The following is a 20,112-nucleotide window of genomic DNA, read 5'->3' as shown; positions in this document are numbered from 1 at the left end:
AGTATCAAATGATGACAATGCAAGACCTGAACAAATACATATATGCAGTGTACAATGATGAGATGAGACATAAAATGTTTTGCACCAACATCCCAATATTAAAATTGCAAAACATCAGAAGACAAAGGAAAGGGACTTTAGAAGTGGCAAGCATTACCTAAGGCCTTTCCAATCCAAGTGCCTGCATCATCCTGTTTTTAGCCCTGATGAAGGGGGAGTGCTGAGCCCCTAAAATGCGCTGGCTGTTCCAAACGAAAAATCTTTTAACCACTTGCCGACCGCCCGCCGTCGTTATATGTCGGCTGTTTAAAGAGGTCCTGTCATTCTTTTTTTTTCTATTACAAGGGATGTTTACATTCCTTGTAATAGGAATAAAAATGACACATTTTTTTTAAAGAACAGTGTAAAAATAAAAAATAAAAATTTAAAAAAATAAAAGAAAAAATAAATAAATAATTTCTCTGCAGCCTCACCTTTACAGAGCAGTGAATGAATGAGAAGTACAAATGTGTGAAACAATCAGTGCCACCCTAAATTAATCAAGTGCAAAGCAGTCGCTATACACTTTAATTGAAATCACTACACTTTAAAAAAAAATTTATATATCAAGGATGAGTCAGGAAGACTCAAATGAACTCTCTATTTTCACTCCCCAAACGTCTTTTCTTTCTCTCAGGACTCAGCTGTTCAATTTCTCCCTTTCACAATCTCCACTCCACCCAATGTATCCTTCACACATAGGGAGTTGATCTCTGAGATTATTCAGCTGTTCCTCCACTTCTAGGGACTCATGTATCATGTAATCAAAAACACAGCTGACATAGTGCTCTCTGCTATAAAACTTTTATTTAAAACCCTGCTAAAAGAGGACACTTACTAGATATAAAAACAAAAATCGCTTGTTACATGTATTGGGAGCGTCCGCTCGCTCACCACCGTGGCTGCGCAACGTCAAAGGCTCAGATCCTCTCCTCTGCACATGTATTGACCTCTGAATGATCGGGAAATACGAGGCTCAGGTCAGTAAAACAGGGGGGCTGGGGAGGCCGTCACTGCCAGAAGTTTTTTCACCTTAATGCAGTGGATGCATTAAGGTGAAAAAAACACGAGGGTTTACAACCCCTTTAACCTCCCTGGCGGTATGATTCTTTCGGATTTTAGGTGCTGAAAGCGGTACAATTATTTTGCATGGAAATTTGGCGTTTTATATTGTAGGTCTGTAAATCTTAACAATAACACACTTAAATCTGTCCAAACCAGAGTCTAGTAGATATCCCGGGTATGATAAAGTTTGAAACACAAAAACATAAATTATAATATAATAAATAAAAATAAATAATTAAAAAAAATTAAAAAAAATAGTAATAAAATAAATTTCCCCACAATTCACTATCGCTCAATTCTGCAAGTGTTCTAATTTACTATCGCTGTTTTCTAGCTGGTCTAAAGCCACTTTTGACGTAAAGGGACACTTTTTGGTTGCTATGGACAATCTCCAGTTTCCAGGCAGAAAGAACAGTGTATATCATGTAAAACTGCATGCAGGGCATGGGCCAGAGCACTGGGGACAAAAGGGATGTGAAATCATTTCATACAGTACTGTAATCTGTAAGATTACAGTACTGTATGTGTTATGATTTTGACATTTTTTTGAATTTGCCGCCAGGCTCCGCCCCCGTGCGTCGCGCCGCTCGCAGGGAACGGAGCCTGGCACGGAGAGGCTTCGGAGGAGGACGGAGCCCTCGGACACTGCGGGGGACATCGCAGGATCCCGGGGACAAGGTAAGTAACGCCGCCCCAGGATCCTGCAATGCGATCCCGAGTGTGGCTCGGGGTTACCGCTAATGGTACTGAATTTTAACCCCGAGCCACACTCGGGAATACCGCCAGGGAGGCTACGCTGCCTATACACTAGTAGAATTTTGTTCAAAATGTTTTGCTTTAAGAATGTTCATTTGATTGCCTAATTGTCAGTAGGGTAAAATTGTTGTTTGGTTTTGACTGCAGTGTTGAGAAAATTTAAAAGTATAGGATGGAAAAATGTTCTCAGATTATTGAATTGCTATTAGTATATATGGTTTTTGTTCTGGAAATTGCATTCATTCTAAAATCAAATGTTAAAATAAATTGAAATTTTGAAGTACGTTTGAATGACATTCATCCAGTCATCAAATGTACAAAGAATTTTCGTATGAATGCTCATTAGAAAGTCTACTAGTGTATAAGCACCTTTACACACTCTATGATTCAGGCTTGGAGTAAGTGTTCCCTCTTCAAACAAGGTCAACTGTTGGATGGAGTGAACATAAGCAGGGCCGCCATCAGGTGGGTACAGCCGATACAACTATAAGGGGCCCGCCCGGACCAGAAGAAGGCAGGACAGATGAAGGGAAGCCGTGTTGTGAATTATAGAAATGATCTCGCAGCTTCTGCTGCTCTCTGTGTCATTGAGCTAAGACATTGAGCTTTTTACTAAAATAAAAATCAATTATTCCGCGCTTAGGACAAGGGAAAGGAACTGCAGCCCCCCCAAACACAGAAAATCACCTAGGTGAAATTCAAAATAACCGAGATACTCTGATAGGGGAATTGGCGCTGTTCAAAAAATGTGTACAAATGTGTATTAAATCATGAGTATTAAATAAAGAAAAATATGTATGCGTGAAAATACACCAAAATCTCATGCTACAGTGTAAAGTCCTAAATACTAGAAAATGTGTATATCAATGGAATGCAATACACGAAAAATCAAATTAACAGTGAAATAAAACATCAGATGACATCTAATGAAAACTTATACTCTCAACTACTGTGAGAAAATGACAAAAATACCAAAATAGTGATAATCAGTGTAAACAGTGTTTAAAAAATGTGTAAAAATAAAAAGTAAAAAGTAAAAAATTACAAAATGCTTTTACAGTGTCCTAAAAAATATGGAAAGTCTGAAAAAAGGCTGTAATATATTAATCCAAAAAATTCAATAAAAAATCTTGATATAATACTGTGACAAGTGCTCCCCGTCTTCTGTTGCACCCCCAATCATGCCCTCACTCACCAGAGCGCCTAACCCCTGCAGGGGTAATAGGCATGTAGATTGGGATCCAGCAATGATGTTCCTTAGCGATCAATGTTCCTCACCACGGTGTCCTTTTCTCATTTTCCAATATGCCAGTGATGTCCTCTTAATAATCCCCACCGAAATATATCCATATATTGTGAAAAAAGAGGAGCCTCATAGCGTAAATCCAAAAAAACAATGTTTATTGTAAAAAAACAGTTATTTAAAATGGAGCTGACAGTGCTCCACCGTCTGGCTCAAAGCCAATCGCCGCAGCAACAGCGTTCCACAGCCTGCCTACCAAAAACCGGAAGTCTCAAGCAAAAGCCACACAGAAGCGACATATGCGCACCACGTGACCACCACTTACGCGTTTCGTCATCTGAGGCGCCTCAATTTTCTCACAGTGGTTGAGAGTATAAGTTTTCATTAGATGTCATCTGATGTTTTATTTCACTGTTAATTTGATTTTTCGTGTCTTGCATTCCATTGCTATACACATTTTCTAGTATTTAGGACTTTACAGCGTAGCATGATATTTTGGTTTATTTTCACGCATACATATTTTTCTTTATTTACTACTCATGATTTAATACACATTGAGCTTTTTACTGCCACCTCTGGGTACTATGTGCACCCCTCGTGTGAGCTGCCTGTACTATGCTCCTCTGTGCCAGCAACATGTCAGCTTTGTGAAAATGAGCTGGGATTAGGTAGGAAGGTTTCCTTTACAAGTAAGGGCTGTGAAAGAAAGGGAGGGGGGCTGTTTGTGTACAGGGAGGGGCCAGAGCTTTGTTTGTTTATAGATTTGGGTATGTGTGGGGCTGACATATATACAGGTGTGAGGGGGGCTGACATATATACAGGTGTGGGGGGCTGGCATATTTACAGGTTTGGGGGGGCTGACATATATAAAGGTGTGTGTGTGTGGGGGGGCTGACAAATACACAGGTGTGAGGGGGGTTGGCATATATACAGGATTAAGGGGGGGGGCTGAGTGCATACAGGTGAGGTGGACGGTGTGTGGATTCGGTGAGATGGCCCGTGGGGAAGCCCTGGGGACTGTTGGTGGTCAGGCTTGGGGGGGCACGCCTAAAGCTGTGTAAGGGGCCCAACAATTTCTGATGGCTGCCCTGAACAAAAGAGTGAGTTTTGGGTAGAGGAACTTGATTGGCCTGCACAGAGTCCTGACCTCTACCCGATAGAACACCTTTGGGAGGAATTAGAGTGGAGACTGCAAGCCAGGCCTTCTTGTCCAACATCAATGCCTGACCTCACAAATGCACTTCTGGAAGAATGGTCAAACATTCCCATAGACACACTCCTAAACCTTGTGGACAGCCTTCCCAGAAGAGTTGAAACTGTTATAGCTAGGGATGGGCCAAACACCTCCCGATTCGGTTCACACCAGAACATGTGAACAGGCAAAAAGTTTGAGCGAACATGCGAACCCTATTAAAGTCTATGGGACACGAACATGAAAAATCAAAAGTGCTAATTTTATAGGCTTATATGCAAGTTATTGCCATAAAAAGTGTATGGGGACCCGGGTATTGCCCCAGGGGACATGTATCAATGCAAAAAAAAGTTTTTAAAATTAGCGTTTTTTCAGGAGCAGTGATTTTAATAATGCTTAAAGTGAAACAATAAAAATGAAATATTCCTTTAAAGTAAAGTTCCTTTACAGTAAAGTGGTGCATCTGTGCGATGTCTAGAACAGTGCTGGAGCAAAATTACATTTCTAAAGGAAAAAATGTAATTTAAACTTGCTCGCGGCTGTAATGTATTGCCAGCTCCCAGCAATATAGATGAAAAATCAAGGAAAAAATTGGAACGGGTTCCCCCCCCCCCGTCCATACCAGGCCCTTTGGGTCTGGTATTGATTTTAAGGGGAACTCAACGCCAACATTTTAAAAAAAAAACAGCATGGGGTCCCCCTCAAAATCCATAACAGGCCCTTTGGGTCTGGCATAGATTTTAAGGGGAAATCTACGCCGAAGTTTAAAAAAAAATTGTCGTGAGATCTCCCCCAAAATCCATACCAGACCCTTATCTGAGCAAGCAGCCTGGCAGACCAGGAAAGGGGGGGAGACAAGCGAACCCTACCCCCCTTCTCCTGAACCATACCAGGCCACTTGCCCTCAACATGGGGAGGGTGCTTTTGGGTCCCCCAAAGCACCTTGCCCCCATGTTTATGGGGACAAGGGCCTCGTCCCCACAACCCTGGCCTGGTGGTTGTGGGGGTCTGTGGGTGGGGGGATTATCGGAATCTGGAAGCCCCCTTTAACAAGGGGGCTCCCAGATCCCGGCCCCCTCTATGTGAATGGGCATGGAGTACACTGTACCCCTACCCATTCACCCAAAAAAGTGTCAAGAAATAAAAACCACAATAGACAGTTTTTGACAATTCCTTTATTTAAAAAAAAAAGTGTCCCGCGATGTACATCCATTGTCAATCAAGCCACCCGACGGACCCGAAAAATAGAAAAAAAAACTAATAAACTCAACCGCCATGGGAGGCCTTCGCCGACTGCTGTCTTTTGGCTGTAACAGCTGTTATATAGGCAAGGGCGGGGCCACCCGCTGATGAAACAAAATGATCCCACCCCCCTCTGATGTCACATGACATCAGAAGGGGGCAGGGTCACTCGGTTACATCACTTGTAGTATACTACACTGATTGCACTATATACTCTGAACTGCAGTACACAAACTTTTCTTCAAGGCATCCTGGAGATGCTTCATCCTCTGCTCCCTCTGCGAAGGCAGGATGAGCTCTGCAACTTTACCATTGTAACATGGATCAAGAAGGGTTGCCAGCCAGTAATGATCCCTCTTCTTGATACCATGAATCCTAAGGTCCTTTCGTAGATTCTGAGTCCCCTGGGTCACTAAGGATGACATTTTTAGGAACTACCTCCTCCCAGCCACACACAACTCCTTGGGTTTCTGGGGACTGAAAACCATCCCTTGAAGACTGCTGCGTGTTATCCTCTACATCCATGGTGCCACAATCCTCCTCCTCCTCTTCTTCTTGTGTGTTTGGCGGCCCCGCAGGAATGCTATCTCCATAAAGGGGGCCTTGAGAGGAAAGGAAGTCCTCCTCTTCCTCCCACTGTTCTGCCTCAAGAGCCCTTGCAGCTGGAGCACGTGCTCCAGCAGGAAGACTAGAGGGACAGTGTCACTGATGCATGCATTGTCGCTGCTCACATCCTTGTAGCCTCCTCAAATGGTGACAGAACAGTGCATGCATCCTTTATCAGTTGCTAATGGCATGGCGAAAAGAAGCCAAGCTCCCGTGACCTGTTCTGGTGCCATACTCACACAGGTACTCATTGATGGCCCTCTGCTGTCTGTGCAGCCGCTGCAGCATTGCCTAGTGGGCAGGTTGAATTCCCGTTGGATGTCAGCCAGCTGAGCACTGGCATTGTATGACCACCGTAAATGACCACAGACTATTCTGGCCTTCCTCAGGAAATCTTGTAAACCTGGGTACCTGGTCAAGAAATGCTGCACCCCCAAATTCAGGACGTGTGCAAAGCATGGAACATGTGTCAAATGTCCCTGTCGGAGGGTGGAGATAAGGTTGGAACCATTGTCGCATACAACCATTCCTGGCTCAAGCTGCCATGGCATCAATCACCTCTGGACCTGCCCCTGCAGAGCTGACAGAATCTCTGCCCCAGTTTGGCTCCTGTTTCCTAGGCAGAACAAATGAAGCACTGCATGGCATCTTTTAGCCTGACTTGCTTGCATAGTCCCTTGAATGCTTTTGGAGGCGTGGTGGTGGAACAAGCTCCAACACTGAACCCTGTCCTGCATCCTTCCCAGTTGCCAGCAGAGTTACCCAGTGCTTCGTGAAGGAAAGGTAACGTCCCTGACCATGCCTGCTGGACCATGAGTCAGCAATAATATGAACCTTGGTGCTGACCGCCCTGTCCAACGAGGCCAAAACATTGCCTTCCACATGACAATAGAGAGCTGGAATGGCCTTACATGAAAAAAAATTATTTTGGAACCTGCCACTGTGGTACAGCACATTCCACAAATTCACATGTAGCAATGTGGACTATATGGACTATAATGGCAAAGCATGGTGATTCTCCATCATTTATATGTACTGTATTGTCCCTCTAATGCCCAGCATCACCAACTGACCTCATATATCTGGGAGTCGATCCAAAGGGACTGTGGGATCAGTAGTTCCTCAGAATGGCAATTACTCTGTATGACTATGCACCCGGATTTCATATCCCAGGGATCTTTGCTATCATCAGGGACAATGCTGGGAAGAGCATAAAAGATGCACGCTATGCTCTCTTCCTCCTGGGCCTGATGAACCTCTCTGTTCTGAGAGGGTACAGTCGCTTCCTACCACACAATGTACGACATTCCAACCTGGCCGAGAAGGGTCCATCCCTGCTTGCTGATAATCAGGCATCTATCCAGCATCATGTCTTTGTACTCCTCACCTGGTTGCAGCCACACATGCTTGACACCATCTGAACCAAATAAGTTTATCTTGGTCTCCTCAGACCACAGGACATGGTTCCAGTAATTCATGTCCTTAGTCTGCTTGTCTTCAGCAAACTGTGTGCGGGCTTTCTTGTGCATCATCTTCAGAAGAGCCTTGCTTCTGGGATGACAGCCATGCAGAACAATTTGATGAAGTGTACGGCGTATAATTTGAGCACTGACAGGCTGACCCCCCACCACTTCAACCTCTGTAGCAATGCTGGCAGCACTCGTACGTTTATTTCCCAAAGACAACCTCTGGATATGACAGTGAGCATGTGCACTCAACTTCTTTGTTGATCGACCATGGCGAGGCCTGTTCTGAGTGGAACCAGTCCTGTTAAACTGCTGTATGGTCTTGGCAACCGTGCTGCAGCTCAGTTTAAGGGTCTTGACAATCTTCTTATAGCCTAGACCATCTTTATGTAGAGCTACAATTCTTTTTTTTCAGATCCTCAGAAAGTTCTTTGCCATGAGGTGCCATGTTGAACTTCCAGTGACCAGTATGAGAGAGTGAGAGAGATAACACCAAATTTAACACACTTGCTCCCCATTCACACCTGAGACCTTGTAACACTAACGAGTCACATGACACCTGAGAGGGAAAATGACTAATTGGGACCAATTTGAACATTTTTGCACTTAGGGGGGCACTCACTTTTGTTGCCAGCGGTTTAGACATTAATGGCTGTGTGTTGAGTTATTTTGAGGGGACAGCAAATTTACATTGTTATACAAGCTGTACACTCACTACTTTACATTGTAGTAAAGTGTATTTCTTCAGTGTTGTCACATGAAAAGATATAATAAAATATTTACAAAAATGTGAGGTGTCTATATAAAAAAAATCTCATATAATTTAATATATCCACTTACCTTGTAACTTGCGTTTTAACTGTTACTCATTATTTATTATCCTTGCAGTGGGAATCATTCTCTTTGGCGTTGGTGCACTTATTATGACCTCTTTTAAGATTGCATACACAGCTGAGTACAAGGACTGTGCAACACCCATGAAATTGATGCAACCTGTCATAGAGGCTCTCTTCATCATTGTTCAGGTATGAAAAAATCTTTTCATTTTGCAGTATGCACAAAAATATGTTGCAGGCAGAAGAGCTCTAGGTCTGGATCAATTATGAGTTCAACCCAAACCAAGGCTGTTCACTGAATGTGTGAACTGAAAGGCCAGATATGGCTAGTTCACCAGTCTGCCCGAACCTCCAGTTGCTGCAACCAGAAGTCATTGATTTAGTAACAGCATCACTACCGCTACTAAAAGACCGCTTTCAGCTGACTGGCTTGTTTCACATTGCAGGGGATCCTGAGAAGGTCAATGATTTATATAATATATGATCAGATCCCTGGCTCAGTGGATGTGTGGTCTGTGGAGGTGGGGGATTTCTCAGAATCCAGAAGCCCACTTAAAAATGAGGGTACCCCCAGATATCCTGCCTTCCCCCATGTGAATGAAAACGGTACGTAGTACCACTGCAATGTAGTAAATGTCCTTTATTTTACAAAAAATGTCCCATGATGTAAATCCAACATCAATCACTTCACCCAGTGATATGGATCCAACATTATTCACTATAAATGATGACCCACTTGCAGGACGATCTGTGCCTTGATGATCACCTCACGCCACATTTAAGCACTAGACATGGGCCAAGCGGCCCCCGATTTGGTTTCGCGGCTGAACTATTGAAAAGTTCGGAACTGAATAACGAACCCCAATGAAGTCTACGGGACCCCAACTGGAAAAATCCAAAGTGCCCATTTTAAAGACTTATATGCAAGTAATTGGGCATACAGTGGTTATGGGGGTCCAGGTGCTGCCCTGGGGGAACTGTATGAATGAAAAAAAGTTTATAAAAAACATCATTTTTAAATGAGCAGTGCTTAAAGTGAAACCATTAAAATGAGAAATAACAATAAAAATGAATAATTCCTTTAAATATAGTGCCCAGGGGTCCCCTTAGTCTGCCTGTAAAGTCTGTATCATGTATAGAACCTGCTGCAGCAATAATGACATTTATAAAGCTGAAAAAAATTACATTTTTCATTTAAGCTTTCTTTATTTTGTAAACAACAGCTTGGGGAGCCAGTCTGTATGATGAGGCCACTTAGTGCACTTGAACAGGATTAGAGATTTTTTGGATACATTCTGGTGTCTTTTTCACAGACTTTGAATAGAAGTAACAGGTGCGGAAAAATTGGCCTTTGGGTGTTAGTGGTGCCTTCACACCGTAACCATGCAGGGCAGCCCAGCAGCTCAATTGCATACTGGGCATGTTCTGGCCAGTGGTCAATTCTCATGACCAAGTAACCCAGTGGACCATCAACTGGAAAGCTCTCCATGTCTGTTTTGGCACCTAGAAATTTTCCCACCATATGATGCAGATGGTGCCGATGAGATGTGGAAGCTGACAGCACTGGGTGCAGAGGACAAAAATTTTTTTGAAAAACATCACTGAGGCAGCCCCCTTCTCCACCGCTCCTCTCTTGACCAACAGAAGCCTCAAAACTACGTTTTCCGGAGGACCCCTTTGAAATCACTATTGGCACAAGACAAGTTTGCCCACTTTCCCCCTTGAAAAACTTTACCATGGTAATGGAACCCCTTGCACAATCCATCAGGTCGACTTTGGCGATATTGGGTATCAAAATTGGGGACGTAGAACACAAATTAGGCCTTTACATAGATGATGTTATCATCACCTTAACCAATCCCAAATCATCCCTCCCAGCTGTTCAAAAAACCTTACAACACTTCAGCTCAGTTTCCTGCTACAAAATAAACCACGGCAAATCCACTATGTTAAGCTTAGGTAGAGACCCTCAGACCAAACATATTATAACAAAAGAAACACCCTTCACATAGTCCGCAAACTCATCACTCCCATACTTAGGAATTCACCTAACTTTCCAGAGCAGGACACTGTTAAAAGTGAACTATGATGACCTCCAAGAAAAGCTTCTGCGCATATCCAAAGAACTGAATCATTTCACTGTCTCTTGGGCAGGTAGAATAGCTCAATCAAAAATGTTTCTGTTTCCCCACATTCTGTATACGTTTTGCACTATCCCATTACCCTTTCTACCCACCCAACTAAAAACTCTACAAGGGATAATCAACACATTTATTTAGCAATACAAAAAGCCCAGACTCAGGAAGGACACTCTCCTTACCCCTGTACAAAATGGAGGAATGGGAGCCCCCCAATGTCCAGGCATACTATAGAGCAGTTGTACTGGACCAACTCAGAGAATGGTGGTCACCTATTTCTAACAAAACATGGACCCAAATTGAATCCACAGCTCTTAATGCCAACATGGAACACACTCTAATTCTATACCTTGCTCAATCTCAAGCCACGACATCATTATCTACACACTGTAACAGCAGCACTACGGGTATGGTCAGTCTCCATACAACGAGCCAAAGGATTACCCAGATCTATTCTTTCCAGGCTTCCTATCCAAGCAATAGAACTGCTATCTCCGGACCTGCCTCTCAAAACCTGGATACAAAAAGGACTCAACAACTTAGGACAACTAATATCCGCCTCAGGGATACATCCATTCTCACATTTGCAACAAACATTCAACATCCCTACTAAGACATTCTTCTTATACCTTAGAATTTGATCAACCCTCTCCGAAATTGATATCATAGATGAAGACTCTCCAATGGTAACTATCTTAAAATTCTACGAAACCCCTGCTCCATCAGTTAAAGGAATCTAATTGGTATACAAACTAATAACTACACCTGCCTCAGACCAATCTTCATCGTCAATCAACTTCTGGTCATCTTTTACAGACTCCCCGCCGACAGTGTGGCATCAAGCCCTAACCCTTCCTCTTCGGGTATACCATTGTATCTCCCATTGGGAATCCCCACAAAAATTGTTCCACAAGTGGTATTTCACTCCGACCAGGCTGGCTGCAATATACCCCTCAACATCACCTCAATGTTGGAGAAGATGCAATGAAATGGAAACCTTGCAGCACATATGGTGGGACTGCCCTAAAATTAAAAGATACTGGTAAGACGTATCTACCTTCATCTCCTCTGTCTGCAATGTTTCCTCACCATTAACCCCACTGGATCTTCTCCTATGTCTGACGATACCCAAGTGGCCGAGACGACTCAGATTACTGACAACTCATATACTAATAGCCGCTTGTCTAGCACTGGCGAATAATGGAAATCACCACATCAACCCACCATGTCGGACTCATTAACCTGTTGAACACATATTTCCAATTGGAGTTCTCTTTTGCTAAAGCCAACTTGAAACCATCTCTTTCTACCAAAATTGGGAACCATGGATCGCTGATCAACGAAGCACAGCACCAGAAAGTGCAATCTCCTAATAGAATTGAACTTGTTGCCTTCCCAAATCTCAAACCAAGGAACTGAAATTTCCCCCTAAGTCAAACATACACCTATTTCATGTGCCCCTTGATACTAGCATTGGTACACTATTATTACCTTTGTAAATAACCAATGTCATGCGAGGAAATGTCACAGCATAATGTCTAATTAGTAAGCATGATTCCAAGATTTTAGTTCTGTGATATACAATATTGTCTTCCGTTATACACAAAACACAAGTACTAACAGATGATCGTTGTCCGAGCTGCCTCCCAACCCATGACACAGCTGGTTCCCGAGTTGGGGTGCCCGGGTGTGGAGACGTTGCCGACACCAGTAGAGTAGTGCCAACATCACAGTAATGCCACGTACATGCGACCGGTTTCCCCGTCGGAATAAACTCTGAAGGTTTTTCCGACGGAATTCCGCTGAATAAACTCTGAAGGTTTTTCCGACGGAATTCCGCTGAAACTGTCTTGCGTACACATGATCACACCAAAGTCCGATCATCAAGAACGCGGTGACATACAGCACGTACGACGGGACTAGAAAAAGGAAGTTCAATAGCCAGTAGCCAATAGCTTCCGTCTCATACTTGCTTCAGAGCATGCGTCGTTTTTGGTCCGTCGGAACAGCATAAAGACGAGCAGTTTTCCCGATTAGAAATTGGTTCCGTTGGAAATATTTAAAACATGTTCTATTTCTAGGTCTGTCAGAATTTTCGAAAAAAAAGTCAGATGAGACATACACACGATCGGAATATACGATGAAAAGCTTCCGTCTGACTTTTTCTGTCGGACATTCCGCTCGTGTGTACGCAGCATTAGTGTTTAAGTTTCAACATAACAACTGTTGTATCAATGTGACCTTCGATGTAAGTCTTTAACATACATTATAATGATCAGTAAGAAATGTTAATTTCTTATCTTTCTTACTCTTCTGTATTGATGCTTTGTGAAAATTTCAATAAAAAGCTATGGTTAAAAAAAAAAAACTATGTTTTCCACCAGACTGTAACCTACCAGAATCTAGAAAGGCGTTACATAAACTCCTCTTTAAGGTGTCCTCAAGATACTTCATCTTCTGCTCCCTCTGTGGGGATGGGATGAGTTCCGAGACTTTCCCCTTGTAACGGTGGTCAAGGAGGGTTGCCAACCAATAATGATCCTTCTCTTTGGTGCCACGTATTCTTGTGTCTGTTCGCAGGCTTTGAAAAATGAAGGAGCCCATGCACTGCAAGTTTGCGGAGGAATGAGAAGCAGACTTCTAGGGGTCACTGAGGATTACAGTATCTGGAACTGCCTCCTCCCAGCCACGTACTGCTCCCAATGGTTCTGGGGATGGAAAACCCTCTATTAAGAAATTATGTATTCCTTTGCATCAATGCCTCCTCCTCCCTCTCCTCTTGTGTGTTGTGTGGCGTCGCAAGAATGGTGTTCGCATAAAGTGGGCCTTGAGAGGAAAGGAAGTCCTCCGCTTCCTCCTGCTGCTCTGCCTCTAGTACCCTGTCCATATTGCCATGCAGAGTCTGCTCTAGCAGGAACACAACAGGGATTGTGTCACTGATGCATACATTGTCACGGCTCACCATCCTTGTGGCCTCCTCAAATAGTGGCAGTACAGTGCATGCATCCTTTATCAGCAGCCATTGCAGTGGGGAAAAAAGCCAAGCCAGCCTGAGCCTGTTTTTGTGCCATACTCACACAGGTACTCATTGAAGGCACTCTGCTGCATGTACAGATACTGCAGCATTGCCAAAATCGAGTTCTACCTGGTGGGCACGTCACAAAGCAGGCGGTTTACGGGCAAGTGGAATTCCCCCTGAATTTCAGCCAACCAAGCCCTGGCTGTGTATAACTGCCTGAAGTGGCTACAGAATCTTCTGGCCTGCTTTAGCAGATCTTCCAACCCTGGGTACCTATTTAAGAAACGCTGCACCACCAAATTGAGGACATGTGTCAACTTTCCCTGTCTACAGGCGGACAGGAGGTTTGTGCCATTGCCACACACAACCAATTCTGGCTCCAGTTGTTGTGAACCACCTCTGGGCCTGCCCCTTCAGAGCTGCAAAAATCTCTGCTCCGGTGTGGCTCCTGTCTTCAACACATACAAGCTGAAGCACTGCATGGCACATTTTAGCCTAACACATTGAATAGCCCCTTGAACGCTTAGGGGGTACTGGTGGTTCTAGGATAATTCAGCCGAGGAGGGCATGGAGGGGGAGGAGTGGGTGGAGCTGACAAATCTTGCATCATCACCAGTAGCTGGCGGCACAGCAAGCTGCAGAACTGAGCCCTGTCCTGTATCCTTCCAAGTTGCAAGCAGAGTTACCCAGGGATATATCATCCCTTACCATACTTGCTGGACAGTAGTAAGGTGGACCTTGCTGCTGACTGCCTTGTCCAACGATTCCACAACATTGCCTTCCACATGATTGTACAGAGCTGGAATGGCCTTATGTGCAAAGAAATAGCGTCTGGGATCCTGCCATTGTGGTACAGCACATTCTGAAAATTCACAGAAGGGGGCACCCAAGTCCCATAAGTGACCTTATCATCATCATCATCATTCCCTCCATCTTCATCATCACTGGAGCCAACTTAGCAATATGCTGCGGCTGGGGGAACATGACTGCCAATTTGTTGTTTACCAGTGTTCTCCCCTCTCTGTAGGCTCATGTTCCTATCTTCCAAGTGGCTGATGCGGTGTTCCAATAACCCAGCTGATGCCTCCATGCCTAATGCTGGGGCTATGGCAGGAGTAGCTGTGGACAAGGAGGCAGAATAAGCACAGCTGCGGTGGACTGCACACTAGTCTCTCCTTGAGTGACAGAGGATGAGGATGCTTTAGTAAGCCAGTCTACCACCTCCTCTACATGCTGTGGCTGAATAGCATGAGCAACATCACTAAACCGAGGAAATGATGCCCTGCCTGAGGACGGACCATGTCCACCTTTGCCTGTGGACATAGATGCTGCTGGCTCCCTCACAATGCCATGGTAACATCTACCTCTCCTAGTTGGCCTCCCAGACATGATGGGGGGCTTATTAACAAAATGTTATAAAGCTGGGGAAATGTGTACGTGGATGCACTTTAATCAACGGAAAGTGGTGTTTGGTGCACTTTAACTTGAGTACTCACTCCACTGACACACTCCACTGACACACTACAATATACTGCCATAAAACTGCACTGACGCACTGCAATATCCTGCGGTAAACGTGCACTAAAGCACTGAAATCTACTACGTTAAACATGCACCAACACACTGCAATATACTGCAGTAAATGTACAGCAACAAACTGAAATATACTGCATTAAACGTGCACAAACACAGTGCAATATACTGCAGTAAACGCACAGTAACGCACTGAAATATACTGCATTAAGCTCGCACTAACTCACTGAAATATACTGCGGTAAACCTACAATAACGCACTGAAATATACTGCTGTAAATGTGCACTAATACACTGCAATATACTGCGGTAAATGTGCACCAACGCACTGAAATATACTGCGTTAAATGTGCACTAACGCACTGCAATATTCTGTGGTAAACGTGCAATAACGCACTGAAAGATACTGCATTAAACGTGCACTAACGCACTGCAATATACTGCTGTAAACGTGCAATAATGCACTGAATATATACTGCATTAAATGTGCACTAACGCACTGCAAAATACTGCAGTAAACATGCAGAAACGCACTGACATATACTGCAGGAAACCTGCCTTGAGAAAATAAAATTACACTAAAGTGAAAAAAGGGATGGTCGCACTACACTCACGCTGCACTATCACTAGATTCACACTAAAGTGACACTAAAGTAAAAATGAATGGTAGCTCTACACTAATGCTGCACTATCACTAGATTCACACTAAACTGATACTTTACACTAATGCCCCGTACACACTATCGGACATTGATCGGACATTCCGACAACAAAATACATGGATTTTTTCCGACGGATGTTGGCTCAAACTTGTCTTGCATACACGCGGTCACACAAAGTTGGTCGGAAATTCCAAACGTCAAGAACGCGGTGACGTACAACACGTACGACGAGCCGAGAAAAAAAAAGTTCAATAGCCAGTGCGGCTCTTCTGCTTGATTCCGAGCATGCATTGCAATTGTGTACACACGATTGGAAAGAATTTACGCAAACAGATTTTGTTGTCGGAAAATTTGAGAACCAGATCTCAAATTTTGTGCGACGGAAATTCCAATGGAAACTGTCTGATGGAGCCTACACACGGAATTTCCGACAACAAGCTCCGATTGCACATTTTACGTCGGAAAGTCTGACCGTGTGTACGCGGCATAAGAGGGACTAAGAGCAATGAGTCATGAATGGAAAGAGTCATCATGACAATTTCCAATCAAGGCTCTGGGAGTGCTATTTACCCTTATTGGGCAAAGCTTTCATTGCTTCAGCCAATCAGGGCTTCCAATGCACTGTGCAGTAGCGCAGTGCATTGTGGTCGTTCGGCAGGCCAAACAAACGGTCGAATGCCCTGATAATTCAGTTGTCGAACAGGTGAACAGGGCCAAACCGTTCTCCCAACACTAATAAGCACATTAATCAAAGCGATTTTTGTATTTATATTGTTGCCCTTTAGATCGCAATAAAAGACCCACACCCCATTGAATGCTATTTTTAAAAGCATTTTTTGCATTGGAGCATGTCCCCCATGGTAGTGCCCCTTTTTTTTTTTACCAAAAACGTAAAATTTACCTTGGGAAAAAAAATTACAAAATTTGGTTAACAAAGATTCTTATGAGGTTCAGATATGTGAACTTTTTTTAAGAGTTTAGACAACATTCAGCAAACTACGCTTTACGCTTTACCCAGTTCCCGTTCCACCAATTGCCTTTCTTTTTTGGATATAGTAGGGCAGGGGTCGGCAACCTACAGCCCAAGGGCCGCACCCGGCCTGCCACTGATATATGTTTGGCTTGTCAGTGCACGTTAGGGATGAGCTTCAAATTCGAGTCGAACATCACATGTTCGACCGTTCGTCGAATTAGGAACGATATGGGCCGTTCGTGCCAAAATCGAGTGGCGCGTCATGGCCCATAATTCACTGAGGCATCGCAGTGCATTGCTGGCTGATAATTGGCCAAGCATGCACTATGACCCGCATGCTTAGCCAATCACAGTGCCGTCTGTACAGAGAGCCGTAATTGGCCAAAGCCAGGGTGGCTTTGGCCAATTATGGCATAGGGGGTTTAGTAAGCGCCCCACACTATATAAGGCCGCCTGCACGTCGGCCCCGTGTAGCGTGTTCCGGCGTTGAGAGAGAGATAGAGAGAGAGAGAGACAGTGTCATTTGATTTAAGTTAGAGTAGGCAGGAGAGTCAGTTAGCTGCACTTACAGTGTATTGTGTGTGTGTATATATATATATATATATATATATATATACATCCTAGGTGTTGTATATACAGTATATATATATATATATATATATATATATATATATATATATATATATATATATACTGTATTCAGTTTAGCTAGATCCGTTCCTGTTATTCTCTTCCTACTGACAGGCAGGCAGGTGTTTTTACAGTATTTACAGCTACCTGAAGAAAATTGGTGGTGTTCTTCTGATCCTATTAGTTCCGCAGGTAGCTGCAGTATTTACAAGTTAGTGTAGTGCATCCTCTGCACAGTGTGCACCTAAAGCTACCGGAAGAAAATTGGTAGTGTTCTTCTGATCCTATTAGTACTGCAGGCAGCTGCAGTATTTACAAGTTAGTGTACTGCGTCCTCTGCACAGTGTGCACGTAAAGCTACCTTAAGAAAATTGGTGATGTTCTTCTGATCCTATTAATACCACAAGCAGGCAGCTACAGTATTTACAGTTAGTGTACTGTGTCCTCTGCACAGTGTGCACCTAAAGCTACCTGAAGACAATTGCTGTTGTTCTGCTCCTATTAATACCACAGGCAGGCAGCTACAGTATTTACAGTTAGTGCACTGTGTCCTGTGCACAGTGTGCACCTAAAGCTACCTGAAGAAAATTGGTGGTGTTCTTCTAAATCCTATTAATACCACAGGCAGGCAGCTACAGTATTTACAGTTACAGACTGGAAGGCCAACAAGGAGAGGCAGACAGTCACAAGCCAATAAAAGAGGGCAAGCAGGCTCTGTGTCTAGAGGCAACAGTGCTGGTCGTGGAGACGATGCATCCTCATCAGTACGTGGCCGTGGGACACGCTTATCCTTTTTTCGGCAGCTGGCCATGTTGAGCCGCAACATGCGGAAGACTTGGTAGAGTGGATGACCAAGCCGTCCTCATCCTCTCTCACCCAGGCTCAGGGTACTTTGTCTAGCAAAGCAGCTGCCAACGCGGCCTCTTCCCTCGGCTCAATGTTGGAGGTTGTTCCGCCACCACGCCTCCAAAATTCTACTTTTCTACTGGTGGTGATTCTGCCACACCTCCACCCCCTCCTCTTCTTCTTCCTCCATAGCCTCTTCCTGTGCTGATTTGTCCTCGGAACCAGCAGTGCTCCGTAGGCGTTCAAGGGGCTACGCAAGTACGCAGGCAAAAAGATGCCATGCAGTGCTTGAACTGGTGTGCTTGGGGGACAGGAGCCACACTGGGGCAGAGATTCTGTCAGCTCTGCAGGGGCAGTTTCAGAGGTGGTTGACGCCACGCCAGCTTAAGGCAGGTATGGTGGTTTGCGACAATGGCACCAACTTCCTCTCCGCCCTCCGACAGGGACAACTGATCCATGTGCCCTGTTTGGCTCACGTCCTTAACTTGGTGGTGCAGCGGTTCTTGGGCAGGTACCCTGCCTTACAAGATGTCCTGAGGCAGGCCAGGAAAGTCTGTGTGCATTTCCGCAGGTCATATAATGCCAGTGCTGGGCTGGCTGACCTCCAAAAGGAATTTAACCTGCCCAAGAACCGCCTAATCTGTGACATGCCCACTAGGTGGAACTCAACGTTGGCCATGCTGCATGCAACGGCTGCACATGCAGCAGAGGGCCAGCAATGAGTACCTATGCAACTATGGCACCAGGACAAAGTCAGGGGGCCTTGGTTTTTTCCCCCATGCCAGTGGGCTATGATCAGGGATGCATGCACTGTCCTGTCACCATTTGAGGAGGCCACAAGGATGGTGAGCAGTGACAGTGCATGCATCAGTGACACTGTACCTCTTGTCCACCTGTTGGAGCACACGCTGCGTGGAATATTGGACATGGCACTTGAGGCAGAACAGAGGGAGGAAGAGGAGGACTTTCTTACCTCTCAAGGCCCCTTTATCCAGACAGTGTTCCTGCATGCCTGCCGATCACACAGGAAGAGGAGGAGGAGGATTGTGTCAGCATGAAGGTGGAGCCTGGCACTCAGCATCAGCAGCAGTTTTTAAGGGATCAGTCCCAAGAAACACATGGACTTGTACGTGGCTGGGAGTAGGTGGCTGCGGATCATGTCGTCCTTAGTGACCCAGAGGACTCCGGACCGAACGCTTCTTTCTTTCTTTCTTTCTTTCTTTCTTTCTTTCTTTCTTTCTTTCTTTCTTTCTTTCTTTCTTTCTTTCTTTCTTTCTTTCTTTCTTTCCTATCATTTTTCTTTCTTTCTTTCCTTCCATTTTTCTTTCTTTCTCTATTTCCTTACATCCATCTTTCTTTCTCTGTCTTTCTTTCCTTACATCCATCTTTCTTTCTCTTTCTTTCTTTCCTTACATCCATTTTTCTTTCTTTCTTTCTTTCTTTCCTTACATCCATCTTTCTTTCTCTTTCTTTCTTTCCTTACATCCATCTTTCTTTCTCTTTCTTTCTTTCCTTACATCCATCTTTCTTTCTCTTTCTTTCTTTCCTTACATCCATCTTTCTTTCTCTTTCTTTCTTTCCTTACATCCATCTTTCTTTCTCTTTCTTTCTTTCTTTACATCCATCTTTCTTTCTCTTTCTTTCTTTCCTTACATCCATCTTTCTTTCTCTTTCTTTCTCTTTCTTCCTTCCTTCCATCTTTCTTACTCTTTCTTTCTTTCCTTCCTTCCTTCCATCTTTCTTTCTCTTTCTTTCTTTCCTTCCTTCCATTTTTCTTTTCTCTTTCTTTCTTTCCTTACATCTTTCTCTTTCTTTCCTTACATCTTTCTTTCTCTTTCTTTCTTTCCATTCATATTTCTTTCTCTT

General features: G+C 44.1%; 1 protein-coding gene across 1 annotated transcript in view; it reads left to right on the top strand.

The window, feature by feature from the left end:
• The window catches only part of LOC141114447 (proton channel OTOP2-like), a 113,374-nt gene that overhangs the window by 30,952 nt on the left and 62,310 nt on the right, over positions 1-20,112 (top strand). The window contains exon 2 of the mRNA XM_073608122.1: positions 8,498-8,634. Within this exon, the coding sequence (XP_073464223.1) occupies positions 8,498-8,634 (137 nt within the window). The remainder of the gene's footprint in view (positions 1-8,497; positions 8,635-20,112) is intronic.

The sequence above is a fragment of the Aquarana catesbeiana genome, linkage group LG12, assembly GCF_042186555.1.
Source record: "Aquarana catesbeiana isolate 2022-GZ linkage group LG12, ASM4218655v1, whole genome shotgun sequence".
Taxonomy (NCBI): domain Eukaryota; kingdom Metazoa; phylum Chordata; class Amphibia; order Anura; family Ranidae; genus Aquarana; species Aquarana catesbeiana.
Note: the sequence above shows the minus strand (reverse complement) of the source record. Positions and strands in the feature narration are given on the sequence as shown.